The sequence below is a fragment of the Peromyscus californicus genome, unplaced genomic scaffold, assembly GCF_007827085.1.
Source record: "Peromyscus californicus insignis strain IS unplaced genomic scaffold, ASM782708v3 Scaffold_9__1_contigs__length_137607984, whole genome shotgun sequence".
Taxonomy (NCBI): domain Eukaryota; kingdom Metazoa; phylum Chordata; class Mammalia; order Rodentia; family Cricetidae; genus Peromyscus; species Peromyscus californicus.
In genome coordinates, this window is record NW_026294617.1 from 75,695,250 (window position 1) to 75,711,038 (window position 15,789).

Genomic DNA, 15,789 nt, shown 5'->3' on the forward strand with positions numbered 1-15,789 from the left:
GCTGACAGTTAATACACATACAATGGGTTAAGTGGAGGATTAAACAAAGGAATCAAAATGACTAAACAGAATGGTCCTATTGTAGGAAAAAGTTTGCTTTCAAGGTTCTTGTATCTACAAACCAAAAAGAAAACTAACAACTTATTTCCCCATCATGACCAGCCTATTTTCAGATGCTAATATGAGAATACCACATTTAATTTGTAGCATCTATGTCTGGTCACAGAAACACTGTTTGGGCCAAACACAGAAGTGAGGCTCCAAGGCTGGGCGGTGGTGGCGCACGCCTTTAATCCCAGCACTCGGGAGGCAGAGCCAGGGGGATCTCTGTGAGTTCGAGGCCAGCTTGGGCTACCAAGTGAGTTCCAGGAGAGGCACAAAGCTACACAGAGAAACCCTGTCTCGAAAAACCAAAAAAAAAAAAAAAAAAGAAAAAAAAAAAAAGAAGTGAGGCTCCATTAAAAAAAGAAAGGAAGCTCCCAGGTGCTAGGCATGTAATGAAAGCACTGTTTTGCATACATTTTAAAACATTCCTTGTGCTTTCTGCTAACGTTCTTATTGGTATACAGGTTTTACATGCGGTCTAACTATGCCTCAAAAATCCCATTTCATTGGAACCTCAACTTCACTCATTACCAGACTGTAAGTTTCTGGACCCCTGTTGACTGAGGACTAAGATTCCCAGTGACTTCTAGATTGTCCACCTTTGCCAATTGTGCCAGGATGTTTACAAAGTTAATTGAATCTAGCATTTAGTGTTGCTGTGGAAACAAAGTAACAGCTACCTGGTCCCTGTAAATAGCTGAATTTAAAAGGGTGGTCTGCAATCCGTTAGGTGGATGTGAATAGTTCAAATGAAGTTCATTCTCCAGTCATGAAGAAAGTCAAGACTATGGTGAGTGAATCCCTTTCTTACTAACAACTGCCTTCCCGGAGGGCTGAGGAGAAAAGCTGCCTGTACAGTCTTCGCCTTAACTTTATGAGTGACAACATTTGAATTTCCAAACATCTTTCATGAACGAGTCACCATTGACTCTCAAATGACTGTTATTATAACAAGCATTGCCCAGATGTTCCTTCGAGAGATTAACAGGTTTTACCCTATGCTAGGCGCTACCCATTTTGAGGCATCTGGGGAATGAAAAGCTTAACGCTCCAGGGAGAACTGGCCAGGAACCTAACTCTCTTACAGAAAGACAATGGAAGATATCATGCACAAATCTAAAAACAAAAATGGCAAAAAAGAATCAATGGGTGGGGGGACTTTTGGTGCCATAAGTGAAATGAAATGTCTTCTTTCTACAGGAAAAGAATCTTTATCTTTTGATACGTAAAAGATACACAATTTTGACAATAGAAAAATCAACAAATAATGTTTAAAAGGTTTATGAAAAGCAACTTACCTAAGTGTAAGTCACATTTACTGAATGGGGCATGAGCAAAAAGTATAGCCAACACGGGCCGGGCGGTGGTGGTGCACGCCTTTATTCCCAGCACTTGGGAGGCAGAGACAGGTAGATCTCAGTGAGTTCGAGACCAGCTTGGTCTACAGAGTGAGTTCCAGGACAGCCAGGACTGTTAAACAGAGAAACCCTGTCTTGAAAAACCAAAAAACAAAACAAAAGTATAGCCAAGATGGGCCATTGGTCATTTTTTTTTTTCCAGCCTAGAACATTATTATCCTGAAACTCATCAAATCACAGGAAACCTATGGACAGCTCATCAGAAAGGCACGCATGTAGCCATCGTGTATACCTGGAACTGGAGTGGCAAATACTCTTCATCGAGATCATCCCACAGCTCCTGTAGGTCTGAAAGGTCCAAAGGATAGCTCACAGGTGTCAAAGGCCTGTTAAGGAAACTGGAACTAACTCCATTTGTCATGATATGGCCAGGCTTGGCTCCAAGTGGGCTGGATTTCACTGGAATTGGAAGCTTGCTCCCTCGGGGACTCTGAAGGGGCTTATATTCAAGACCTTTAATCATGCTAAGAGCCAGCTCCAGTTTGTGGTTACAGAAATGCTGTGGAGCCTGTTCATCCGAACAATAGTCACACTTGAGAAGTTCTTTGGTACTTCTCTCCGTTTCCTCATCTTTCTGCTGGGGAGGACTGGCCTGCACACTAGCATCCAAAGATTCCACCGAGGAACCTGGCGTCCCTTCCTCCATGCTTTCTCCATCCGGGGGTGCTTTGGTGCTTGCTAAGTCTGGCGGCCCAACCTCCGACAATGCTGGTTCTTCGGTGCAAATGCTGGTAGAGTACCTGCTAGAGGGGGCGTAAGAAATACTTCTGGCCACTTTGCGAGGTACCTTACAAATGGCTTCATAGTCAGAATCCGCAACCCGCAAAGCCGCACAACCACGGCACCTCCTGGGTCGGTTTCCGGGGCCTTCAGAACCATGACAGCTGTGTGACTCCTGAATCTGATCCTCATTTTCAACCCAGCACTCAAACCCTGAAAAGGCAAAGTCTTCCTGGAGCAGGGCAGAGTACCTCATGTCTGGCAAGCTGGAAATGTCAACCGTCCCACTCCCCGCCTTATTCTCCTCGCCAGAGTCATCGTTATTCTTCCGATACATACTGGCGATGCAGAACTTGAGGCGATCCTTTTCCAGCAGCAGCTTCTGCAAGCGCTCGAGAGACAGGGCTTCGATCCTTGCAATAACAGTATCAAATCGATAGATGCGATCGAGCATGAAAGCGCACTTGCTGCAAGCAAACTCGGCTCTGCCATCACGAGTGACATCTTTGCCTAGGACGTAGGAAAGCAGAACTTGGAGGTTGAGCTTGGATGTGGTATGGAAGATCCAACGCCGCTGGTTTCCACACAGCTCCCGGGCACAGATCCTGCAAATCTCTTTCATCTTTACTCCGGGAGGGTGCCGAGCTTCTCTGTAACGGCCCCAGCTGCGACTCGCTCACTGGCTCTGGGATGCGTTCCTCTTCCCACCTTGATTGTCTGTGGCTGGCATGGTCCTGCCCCGGGTCCTCACTGGGTAGGGGCGCACCTCAGAGCGCGCAGGCTCTGGGTACCACACGGCCAGCCCCGCCCCTCGGGCAGGGGGCGGGCGCGGAAACACGGAGGGGGATGCTGAGTGACAGGATGCGAGCCGAGCGCCGACGCTGCCAAGGCCCCTACAGCTGTCTCTCCGGCGGGCCGCCGTGTCCTCTACGTCCTCCCGGGCGGGCAGGCAGGGCTCCCGGACTGTTGCAGAGGCTCAGGGCTGACGCAAAGCCCGGGCGATGAGGCATCAGATTTCAAGATGGCGCCGGGGCAGGCGGCCTCCGCGAGGCTCCTCTGGGAGTTGTAGTCCGACCGCGGCGGCTCTGCGCATGCGGGCTGGCGAGCGCATCGCCCCCGCCCTCAATCCAGTCTCTCCAGCTATCCCGGTAACGCGGGCTTGTCTCCGAGTGGAGAGTGGAAAACCAGGTGTCAGGCCAGTGCCGGGCTGCTCTACTCTGATAAGATCTCACCAAACGCACGCCCTGATCCCTTCAAGGAATCTCCCTCCTCTGCTGGATGCCTTGAGGCTCCTCCCAGGGAGGAGAAAGCCCAGTCCCCTCCCTGTCGGTCCACGGGCCAGTGCCACGTACTCTGGACGTGGCCTGGCGGTGCCACTAGGTACCGCTGCGCCACCGCCTTCTCCGGCCGCCGCCCCACCTCCTCTCCTAATTCGGTCTGCCTCTGGGGTCAGAAGGCCCCAGGCGGCCGAGATGGGTGGGGAGGGCCTGATAACTAGAGGAGGCAGGTGGAGCGAGTTTGCCGCTGCCAAGCTAAGGTTGAACCTTCCCTACTATTGGATGGATCTAAGAATGGAGACTAGCGTTTCTCCCATCTGTGTTGGGGGGATGGGTGGCTAGGCCTAGCTGGCCTAGGTGTTTTGTCCTTTTATGGAGTGGGGAGTGGGGCATGGACAGTGCACAATGCAAGCACCTGAGAGAGAGAGAGAGAGACCAGCAAACTCCGGGTGACTGCATCTGTTAATCAAGATTTTAAAGATAACAAGAGAAAGGGCTTTGTCAAGCTTGAGGCCTCCTGAGTGGAGAGTATCACGAATTCTCCTCCTTTTCTACATGGAGAGGGGAGACAGTGGCTTCTTTGAGAATGTTTTCAACTCAAGTACTTCAGAACTAGGGCTGGAAATTCACTGGCACAGTTAGTACTGGGTTTTACTACCGTGCAGTTAAGCCCCCACCCTTGTGTACTGAACTTCACACACAAAGGAAGGGAACGTGGAGCACCTACTGGTTGAGATGGTGGTAACACAAACTGTTGTGGGTTAAGAATTCACTTCTGGACTTGAGAGGCAAATACCAGAGGAGGAACCCTATCCCCAGGAACCGCTTGAATTTCCCCCAGAGCAGGAACTCAGGTCCCTAACCGACTTAGGAATTCTAACATTGTGAGACCGGGGCTGTTGTAATTATTCTAATCACCTAAACAAAATCCTGGAGCTTTGTCTGCAACGTAACTTTGCATATATAATTTCATCTAAAGACACAGATTCTGATCCTCTAGTCAAGATCATAAAATGGAATTCCAAGGAAACAGCTGCAGTTTTGTATCCTCTAGGTATGTGAGCTTGAAAGTCATAAGAAACTGAGCAACAATCTTTGAAATATACAAGGGTTTCTGGACTCACCCTAACTGATGGACAGGCAAAGAGCATTCTACTCCCCCCTAGATAAAATACTCCAAAATTACATCGAAAAATAGATAGTTACCACACCAGAACTAGCCCTACCTAACATGATAATTGGTATTTAAAATCACTTGATCATAGTCAAAAGGTAATTCAGTGTAGATTAAAAAAAAAAATCTTGAAGCCTAAAGTTTAAAAATAAAACTTAGAAGAAACATTACAATAAGTTTAGCATTTTATGATCCTTATGGTCATCTTCATCACAATTTGTAGTTAACAGTGGCTCCTTAGAAGGAAGCAAAATGGGTTGGAAGGAACTAACTGAAGATATATTATTCTATAGACTATGAATCATTTGAATTTAAACCAATGAATATTCAGGTATCACCTTTAATTTTCTGGGCTTTTTTTCATTAAATATTTTCTTAAAAAAATTTTTCGCTTAAAAAAACTGTATGTGCATGAATATTTTTCATGCATGTATGTATATACACGAAAGTATATGCACCACATATGTGCCTGGTGCATATACATGCAGGCAAGTTCAGAAGAGGGAGTTGGTTTCTCTAGACCTGAAACTTGCACTTCCAGATGGTTATGAGCCATATAGGTGCTGGGAACTGAATCCATGCCCTCTATGTAAGAGAAACAAGTACTCTTAACAGCTAGGTCATCTCTCCAGCCCTAAATGTCTTTTAAATTTAGAAAAGACCCCAGAGGTAAAGCCAAAGGCTGTGTCAATTTAACATACCAGGTTCTACTTAGATCTAAGCCATAAAACTTGAAAGTAAAGGGAAATGTTTGTAACTTGCATGATGTACACATAGTGTGGGCAACTCAATATAGACAAAGGCTCAAATAGGGATATACAAATTAATAATGGTTATATCTGGGGACTGAAAATGAGTATGTTTTATATGACCTTGGAATAATCTAGAGTTATCAGAGAGGAAGGATCCTCAATTGAGAAAAAGGCCTCCATAAAAATCTGACTGAAGGCAAGCCTTGGGGCATTTTCTTAACTAGTGATTGATATGTGAGGGTCCAGCCCATTGTAGGTGCACTGGCCCCAGGCTGGTGGTCCTGGATTCTATAAGAAAGCAAGCTGAGCAAGCCATGAGGAGCAAGTCAGTAAGCAGCACCCCTCCATGGCCTCTGCATCAGCTCCTGCCTCCAGGTTCCTGCCCTGTTAGATATCCCATCCTGAGTTCCTTCAATGGTGAACAGTGATGTGGAAGGGTAAACCAAACCTTTTCCTTCCCAATTTGCTTTTGATCATGGTGTTTCATCACAGCAACAGTAACCCCCTAACTAAGACAGAAGACAAAGACATTTTCTGGGCCAGTAAAGATTTTCTCTGCCATGTCTTGAATGATGGGTACATGGGTTTGTGCAGCTTCCAACGCTCATGAAATCGAGCACTTTTAGAGTTGTAGATTTGATGCAAGTATATGGTACTAAAATAGATATGTAAAATGTAGACATGCATTGCCTAAATGCTTTTAATCTTTAGCAGAAAACAATCCCCACTTTAGCACAGAATAGCTTTAAAAACTGGGGAGATAAAACACAGTCTGGAAGACATTCTGTAAATGACCCAATTGCAAATGAAAATACCATCTTGTTCTTGTTTAATATGAAGTTTAGAAAACACAGTTCCATGCACTTGCATCCCATGCATTTAAGACTGAAGTAATGTATGTGATTAAGGTGAGGCTGAAGATTTTTGTGATGCTTTAATATACAATGATTACTTCTAAAACTTACTGAATGCACAAATAGAAAGCTTGAGAATAGGTTTCTTATTGTGGAGTTATCACTGGGCTGTACCAGTAGTTTTTCCTGAGGAGAATGAATGATAACAACCTGGGTGTGGAGGCTCATGCCTACAATCTTAGCTTGGGGGAGATAGAGGCAAGAGGATAAGGAGTTCAAGGTAGTCCTCAGCTACATAGTGAGATGGAGGCTAGCCTTGACTACATTCAGACCGTATCTCTAAAAAAGAAAGAATAAAATGACTGGTGAGCACATTCACAAGCACTTAGTAACTTAGTACTTACTACTTAGGAAGCTAACGTCACTTCCATCTGGTCCTTAGATTCCTAATGGACAATATGAACTTTTAAAATACAACAGTTTTCAGACTTTAGTATCCCATCAGAATGAGGTGTGTATGTTTGGGGACGGGGTATTAAAATACAGATTTATCCAATCATGGACCTCCTAACAAATTCCCCAGTCATGCTGATGCTGCTATCTGAGAGCTGTACTTTAAAAATCACTGAACTAGAACTACTAAGTTGGATTCAGAAAACAACTCAGTAAACATCAAAAGTTCTGGAAAGGCTAGAGAAATGGCTCTGTGTTACGAGCACTTACTGCTCTCAGAGAGGACCCAGGTTCAGTTCCAGCACCTACAGGGTGCCTCACAACCTTCTGTAACTCCAGTTCCAGAGGATCTGATGCTTTCTTCTGATCTCCGTGGACACTGCACACGTGGTGCACAGATATACACATGCACATAAAAATAAAATAATTTTTGAAAGAGAAAAAAGGCCAGAAATTATGTAGATAGATAAATGAAAAAAAATCTTTCAAAGAACTATTCACAAAATTAATGTTGAATTTAAAAAACTATACCATAGTTGGAGATGGCGGCTCTTGCCAGCATATTATCCCAGCCCTCATGAAGCTGAGGCAGGAAGATCGAATTGGCACTGCTAGCCTGTGCTTACACTGTGAGTTCTAGGTCAGTCCAGGCAACAGGGGGTGACCCTGTCTCAAAAAATCAGAAAGAAAAGGAAAAAAGGAAGGAGGACTGTATTTCCATTGTGGTGGACAAGTATTACTGTGGTAGCATTTTGTTGGTTGTTTTGTTGTTGGTACCATCCCTGTTTAGGTATTAGAGTCTAAGAAGTTTCCCTTGGAATCACCAGCACCACTTTTGTATCCACTGTAAGGCAACAAAGCTGTTTCTAACATCTAATTCTGGCTTGGGAGGGAGTTTCCAAGGGAATGAGAGGTGGGAAATCCCCATGTTCCAAACCAGCTGTACTGGGTTTGATGTCCTAACTGTTCTAATTAATTAAAGCTCGTCCCACCACAAAAATGGTTCAGGAATAGAAGATGAAACAAACAAACAAAAGAAGAACAAGAAGATGAAATAAAGAGTATTCAAGTAAAGCCGTTTAGGCTTAGTGCTAACACACAAACCGGTACATGGTCTCTGTGTGCTGGAAACTAGAAACAATGGTGCTTTCCACTGATTAATGCAGTATTTGGAAACTTGGGCTTTAAAAGCAGCAGACTTCTGGTATATCTACAGATTGCAGTCATGCATTTTAGCAGAATCCAAGTTATGATAGTAAACATCAGATCCTTTTGCATTAAGTTATTAAATAACCATAGTTTCATAAATAAAACTTGGAGTATGTATTAAGTATGTAAGCCAGTCAACATGAATGTATGCAAACTTGATGTTTTCTCTGGCTTTGCTGAGCCCTCAGGCAGAGGTAATTAGAATAAATGCCTAACTAAATGGTACAGACACAATCTGGTGTGGGAGAAAAACACCGGGACTAGTGTGGACTGAGAAAGTCGGAGGAGGCAGGAGGAACATGTGGAACAGCTGTCAGAAAGGAGGGACAAAGGAAAGCTTCCGGCCAAAGAAGGGAGTAGTATTCTAGGAAGTCAGGGTGAACACATTTTTGCCTCTAAGTAAGGGAGAAAGTGGGGATTGCTGAGCATCCATATGCGTCTCTCTGCATCTAATCCTCTGCAGCTGTTCATTCACAGGTATTGAGGTCCAACTGTATAACACACTGTCACAGAGGACCTTAGCAAGTAGCACTTAGTTACAGTATTTTGACAAAAGCAAAAGAATTTGGACATGATGTCATGCACTTGAGCAGAGAATTGAACGAAGGGAATTATTTTAGGAAACTGGGCTGTGCCACAGATGGAATACAATGTCGGGAGTTTCTGGATGATTACAGGATGATCTGCTGAAGAGCCATCACAGCTATTTATATGTGTAGAGTAATAATTTCTGGTGTAGAAATGACAAGGGTATGGTAGATATGAGAGTCACCTTAAGAGTGAGTGGAAGGGCTTGTTATATATGTATTAGATATGTGAGCCAATGAGCATGCATGTTGGCGGAAGTTTCTGTACCACCAGCCAGCTCCCAAATAACCACACAGAGACTTATTATTAATTATAAATACTTGGCCGGTAGCTTAGGCTTCTTACTAACTAGCTCTTAGAATTTAAATTAACCTATATTTATTAGTTCATGAACTTCCAAGTGGCTCATGGCTTGTTACCTCATTTTCTATACATCCTGCTCCCTCTGTGTCTGGCTGGTGACTCTGCCTTTCTTCTTCCCAGTGTTCTCTCAATCTCACTCTCCCACCTAACCTCTTCCTGCCTAGCTATTGGCCAGCTGGCTCTTAATTAGACCAGTGAGAGTACAAAATGATTATTCCACAGCACGTGCATTTATGATGACAGGACCACTGCACTCCTGAACTCACGGCGTAAGACCTTCACAAGTTCAAGCCAGTCAATAGTCCAGCTTGAAGGGGGGAGGGGCCTGCCTCTTCCTGAGGAAGGGAAAGTCAGTTTTCTTTAGGGGTGTGATCCCTGCTAGGTTGACCATGCTCCATTAGTCATATGCATTTGGGTAGCACTGATTTTTAGCCCAGTGAGTTATATGAAAAAAAGACAAGGAAAAGAAATGACATTGGGTGGGAGAAATGAGCAGAATTTGGGAAGAATTAAAGGGGAGGAGTTCAGAGTGGACATGATCAAAACACATTGTACGCATGAAATTCTCAAAGAATGCATTAAAAAATAAACAGATGATAGAATCTTTTCATGCTGAAAGAAAATCTTGAAGTTATTTACCACAGGGAAGGCAGATTGCCATCTTCCTCTTATCTACAGTGTGCCTTATCCATATTTTTACTTTCCACAGTTTTAGTTACCTATAGTCAGCTGTGGTCCAAAGTATTAAACGGAACATTTCCAGAAAGAAATCGCTCCTAAGCTAGAAACTGGCTTGCCTGAGTATTATGAGGGAACCCTGTGCTGTGTGATGCTGTCTACTAGAATGAGAATGAGTCCTTTGCCAGTGCAGCCATACTGTGTGCTACCCTCTCCTTACTCTCTGCCTGCGCTCCATACTATGAGAAATAAGTTTCTCTTGTTTTTAGGCTACCGGGTATGACATTTTGTTACAGCAGCCTAAATGGACTAAGATAGCACTCTTAAAATACTTAGAATAGTTGTAAGGTTTTGGTCCTTATTTACGTCCTTTAATTACGTCATCAGCCTTCGCCGGCTTCCCAGCCTAAAAAGCGGTTGAGCCCTCTGTGGGCTCTTTCTCTGTCCCCTCTCTCCTTTGCGCTCCTTCCCCCCGTCGGTCCTCCTCTCTCCCTCTCCCCCCCTTCTCTCTCTCTCTCTCTCTCTCTCTCTCTCTCTCTCTCTCTCTCTCTCTGTCTTTCTCTGTCTCCCCCCCACCCAATAAAGCTCTAAAAAGGTAACCATGGCTAAGATTCTTTCAATCAGCACGCTCCTCCGCGGGCACGCTCCTCCGCGGGCATGGCCGCCGCGGACGGTGACCAGCCACGAGGGGCAGCTCGGCGGCATAACCAACAATGGTGCCGTGACTCGGATACACCACCGCACACCGAGGACCTGCTGACTGCTGCTGCTTGCCGCCTCTTCCCCCATCCAGCGAGACCGCGAGACCGCGAGCGCGCGCGCGTCCCTCGCCGCCTCCGCTGGACCCCCACACCGCCACCGCCATGATTCTTCACCACAGTAAGTCCTCTGTTCTCGTGCGGTTGTAGTCTGAGCTATATTATTTGCGACGGACACCCCAGGGGTTGTCCTCGAGCTGCACCAGCACCGGCACATTTCCGTTTCTGACGAGAAAGTAAATGCTGTCTTGGTCTACCGGGTGGATCAATGCGGTGCAGCTGCAGCCCTTCACATCCCTTGACGAAGAGGATGGTGAACTTGAGCTGATTCATGGATCTCTCTCCACTCTTTGGGGACGCCCAAGATTGTAGTCTGATCCCGGTTTGTTATTTTAATTTTTTATTTTTTTTTCTCTCAGCTACACCCATGCGACAAAAGGGCGGATATATTGGTGGATAGGGGCGGGCACTGGTAAACCTGGTCTCATAACAATGTAAATCTGGCCGCATAACAGAGTCGCGGGAACTTCTACCAGAGAACGGGCAAATAAGAGTCACTTTATCTCCAAGCTTTCTGCTAAAGTTCTGAAACCCTGCTCCTTCCCTACTTCTGAGTCTCCACGTGCAACCTTTTCTGTCTGACTTCCGCCGGCGGTGGGCGGGCTCAAGTGGGCGGGCTTGGGCGGCTTCTAGGACTCGCCCTAACTCACCTGAACTCCACCCACTCATCTCAAACTGCCTTGAGAAGCACAGACGGATCTAAAAGCGGCTAAGATCCATACAAATAAGTTTACAGTAGTCAGGATGGCTCTTAAGCCAAAAAAACAGCTTATAGCCTCAGACAAGTCTTCCAAAAAGGATCGGTTTATAGTCTGCCTACTGGCAGATCTTCCAAAAGCTGTCCTTAAGCCATCAATCAGCAGGAAAAAAAAAAAAAAATTCAGGACATAGAGTAAAATCCGTCTCTTGTTCCCCAGACCTCCCCGACTAAAACTTAAGCATATGCAGAGCAAGGCTCCTGACCCCACAGGCAAAAGAGTCATCTGTGGCATTTAAGGTGTGCCAGGGAAGAGATAAAAGCCCGAAAACAAAATTGCCAAGTGCTGGCACTCGCTGACTCCCAAAAGCTGTTGGGTCCCTGTTTTAAGTGAGAAAAAGGCCACGGGCTAGAGAATGCCCTGCCAGGCCATCGACAGCCTTGTTAAAAGTGCCACCTAGAAAGACAGAGTCAGCTGACTGCCCCCAGGCACCAAGATGCATGGGTACATCAAGCTAAGACCTTCAGCAGACCTAGGCTTGGCTACAGACATGGCAGGGAACCCAGAACGCAGCAGGGAAGCGATCTGTTTCTTTCCTTCTGGACACCAAAGCCACTGACTCAGTCCTGGGAGTTTTGGGATGCCACCTCTCCTTTATTGTCGGGTACAGAGGACAGCCTTACCACCTCACCTGATTTAATTGCACTTTCAGAGTTACTTAATAAAAAAAGATTTCCACCTAAAATAAGAGCTCATTGCTTCATTCCAGATCCACTGCCTGTGTTTCTCATGTGCATACAGACAGGGCCCTGGTCTTTGCCTTGTCCCTAATTCCAAAAAAAAAAAAAAAAAATTTCTCATGTACCACAAGCTTTTCTCTTCCCAGTTTCCTGTTCTAACTCACTGTTCAGCTAATGGTACAGGACCACCACAGAACCGGAGACCAGAGATCATCAAATAAAAAACTGTAGCAGCTAAAAGGTATTTACACCCCCAGACCCAAAAGCGTCTGGGCGCTACAAAAAGACTTTAATGTAAACATCTATTACTATGAGATGCTTTTAACAATTGATCACCTGTCTCCTAGATGCTGAACCAGTAAAGGAAACAGGTACTTTAAAATAATCTGTCTCTGATAAAGCTTAACATGTTTCAAAATCCATAGGGACAGGCCAGATCTACCTCAGATAAATGTCAACATAAAATAATAATGATTCTTTTCTCTCTCTAAGTTTTTTCTGTGTCACCAGCATCTTGTCAAACAGAAAGTTCCCAGCCACAGCCAAGAGGGATACATGTCTCCAGAGCAAACGGATGACAGACAGCATCCCACAACGCCTGTCTACCTCGGAAGACTCCCCTTCTCCATTCCCCCAAGAGCCAACCAACGTCCAAAAGTCAGCTGGAAGCAGTTTTTGAGAGGAACGACGCCCCTAGTCCCATCTACCTGCTTTTTTTTATAATAAGGGAAAGTCTGGGATGTAAGGTTTTGGTCCTTATTTACGTCCTTTAATTACGTCATCAGCCTTCGCCGGCTTCCCAGCCTAAAAAGCGGTTGAGCCCTCTGTGGGCTCTCTCTCTGTCCCCTCTCTCCTTTGCGCTCCTTCCCCCCGTCGGTCCTCCTCTCTCCCTCTCCCCCCCTTCTCTCTCTCTCTCTCTCTCTCTCTCTCTCTCTCTCTCTCTCTCTCTCTCTCTCTCTCTGTCTTTCTCTGTCTCCCCCCCACCCAATAAAGCTCTAAAAAGGTAACCATGGCTAAGATTCTTTCAATCAGCACGCTCCTCCGCGGGCACGCTCCTCCGCGGGCATGGCCGCCGCGGGCGGTGACCAGCCACGAGGGGCAGCTCGGAGGCATAACCAACAATAGTATCTTTCTAGATTACATAAACAACCATCCAATGAATACACCAATGTTTTCCCTTTTTGTCTCCACTTACTTAAATCCCTTTCATGCTTTATAGACCAAAATCTTTGCTGCTTACCCCAGTTCACAATGATTTTTTCCCCTTTCTCTGTTGCCTTATATTTTCCCCGTTAAGTGATTTTCATCGATGATAACTCTGAAGGACAAAGACTAACCCCCATCATCTGGTGTTCCTCTGTCTTGACTATCCGTACCCTTGGCGATCATGTAAATACTGCTGACAAAGCTGTATGGAATCCCCTAATTCCCTACCTCCTTTGCAGCTCCAAGTATCAAAGCTGTGGTTGCTTTAGCTGAGAACTCTTACTCCTGAGACTTGTTCCTGATGAAGGTTATGGCTTGGAGACAGTAATGCTGGGTGAGGGTTTATAAACAAGTCTCCTGTCCGACATGCATCAGCTTAGGAAGAGGAGCTGAAAAGCTACTCTTAAAAAAAATAAATAAATAAAATCCCCTTATATGAAGCTGTCTGGCACTGCCTAAGCTTTGCATCCCTGCAAGGTTTTCATTCTCCACCGTGAGCATTCAGAGCACATTCTTGCATTGACTTCCACATCAGATCTCTCCATGGAAACACTGGAATGTTTGCTATTTTAGGAAATATGCCTGACTGCAAGCAGTGCTGTTTACGTTAGTGCAAATGAGGCATGAATGCAAAGCCTTGAGGGTCTGCAGATCTGTGTGAGTGAGAAGGTCCTATTTAATTAGCAAGCACCCTTCCCCAATTCTGCTGTTCTGTGTCCACAATGAAATCACATGCTAATAAAATTTCCTTATCTGTTATTAGAGAAAATACAGGAAAAATACAAAGCGAGAATTCTTTCCGACCTCTGTTTCCAAGTACGCCATTTCCCCTGCTTCCACACCCCCCGGTTTGGGTTTCTTTTTAAAGCTTTGCAAAAAACATCTACTGTTTTGTAAGAAGGAATAGTATCAATAACTAGAGCGGCTACCTGTGACTCCTGCTCCCTTCACTGGGGAAGAGAAAAGGGCTCTGCTAACTCTCTTGACTTTCCCAACTGCCCAGAGCAAAACAGGTAGGGGGGGGGGGGGGAGGGCGGGAGCTCCTAAGTACCCGGGCGACACTCTGTGGACCTGAGTGGACATCCAGAAGGACTAGAGGCAAACCTGGAGTGATGCCACAGTGACTTGACACATTTAGAGCATTTTAAAATCGGTGTATAAAGTTAACAGATTATCATATATATTGTACCGATATGCTTTCACTAAACGGATGCTGTGGGGCAGAAAGGAGAAACAGCTAAAAAGTTAGTAAAGTTAATTGAGTCAAATAATAAGTTTCAGAAGCGCCTGTTTTAACTTGCTGTAATGCACATTATATTGGTCAATTGACACACGCTATTTAAGCTTGTTGAACAAGCGCTCCGAGTGAGGAAGCCCTTCTTTGTCTCCTCTAAAACTCCCATCCTGCGGCAGGCTGGCCCTATCCCTCTGTAATGAGGAGAAGGAGAAACAGTAAACAGCCAAGGGTATTGCAAATATTGTGTCTTGAGAACAGCTAGAAGAAAACCATGGCCAACAGAGGTTATTAGTGTTTATCCCATAAAAAAGCGCATCCCGAGAAAGACGCTCTGCTCTGTCTAGAGCCTTTGATCAGAAGCTCCAGCATGACTGAGCAGGACTTCAACTTGACACAAATCTAGACAGGTACAGGAACAGGGAATCTCAACTGAGAAAATGACTCCCGAAGGTTGGCCTGTAGGCACGTCTATGGGGCATTTTCTTGGTTAATGATTGATACTAGAGGGTCCAGCCTATTGTGGTAGTGCTACCTGTGGACAAGTTGTCCTGGGAGGTATAAGAAAGCAGGCTGAGCAAGCCAGTAAACAACACGCTCCCATGGCTTCCGCTTTAGTTCCCGACTCCAGATTTCTGCCTCACGTTTCTGCTTGACTTCCCTCAGTAAAGTTCTGAGAGTTGGAAGATGAAATAAACCCTCCCCTTCCCCGTCACATTTGGTTATAGTGTTTATCACAGAAATGGATTTATGCCAGATGTTTCAAGTGCCAAACTAACTGGATGGTGTTTTGTTATCAATTTACTGCTTCTTTTAGTTCTTTTACTTACTATATACCTAGTAGATTCATTCACTCAGAACTGAAAGCACAGCTGTGGCAGATCAGTCTTTGGATCAGTCAGAACACTGGAAGGACTAAAGGTTCTGAAGCGAAACTTCTTCTACTCAGATTATATGCGATCCATCCTCTCATACTGCAGTAATCACATGAGAAATGCTCGTGAATGGGACCGGGGGTAAATGAGCATTTTTCGCTTGGACGGTTCGAACCTAGAGGTGCAGGATCTGTATGCTCTCCTTTCCTCTACGGGCCATATGCCAACCGTGGTGGTTCCAATTGTGAAGACGGGAGAGAAGCGGAAAGGATGTAAACTCCAGCTCAGATCTTGAGCACTTTGGTCACTCAGCATCAGCTGGAGATTATGAGATGGTTTTGCTGACAGTGAAGAGGATTCTTTAGCCCCTGGAAATCAGGACTGAAAGTTTAGAAATGAAAATTTTTCTTCCTTTAGTGTGAGTTGCCATGGCAGACAGAGGTGTGGATATAATAACAATAGAATTAAGACATTGCTACTGTTAGCAGGCAGGAGGATGCCCATAGCACAGGCTTCAGGCATCTTAAACGCAGTGTTGGCATATACCGAGAAGAGAGGAAATGTGATTATAACTATTTTAAATATCTATTACTCCTATCTAACTCATAGAATTCACTTGGTGGAACA

General features: G+C 45.2%; 1 protein-coding gene across 21 annotated transcripts in view; it reads right to left on the bottom strand.

The window, feature by feature from the left end:
* The window catches only part of LOC128105326 (myomegalin-like), a 198,778-nt gene that overhangs the window by 65,560 nt on the left and 117,429 nt on the right, over positions 1-15,789 (bottom strand). For 4 of the 21 annotated variants that reach the window (XM_052730369.1, XM_052730366.1, XM_052730381.1 and 1 more), the window contains exon 1: positions 1,756-3,286. The exons of 9 other annotated variants lie outside the window; for them this stretch is intronic. In XM_052730369.1, the coding sequence (XP_052586329.1) occupies positions 1,756-2,865 (1,110 nt within the window). In that variant the 5' untranslated portion in view covers positions 2,866-3,286. Of the gene's footprint in view, positions 1-1,755; positions 3,289-15,789 lie in introns of those variants that run through there. 8 more of the 21 variants (XM_052730388.1, XM_052730375.1, XM_052730365.1 and 5 more) reach the window with 5 other exon arrangements.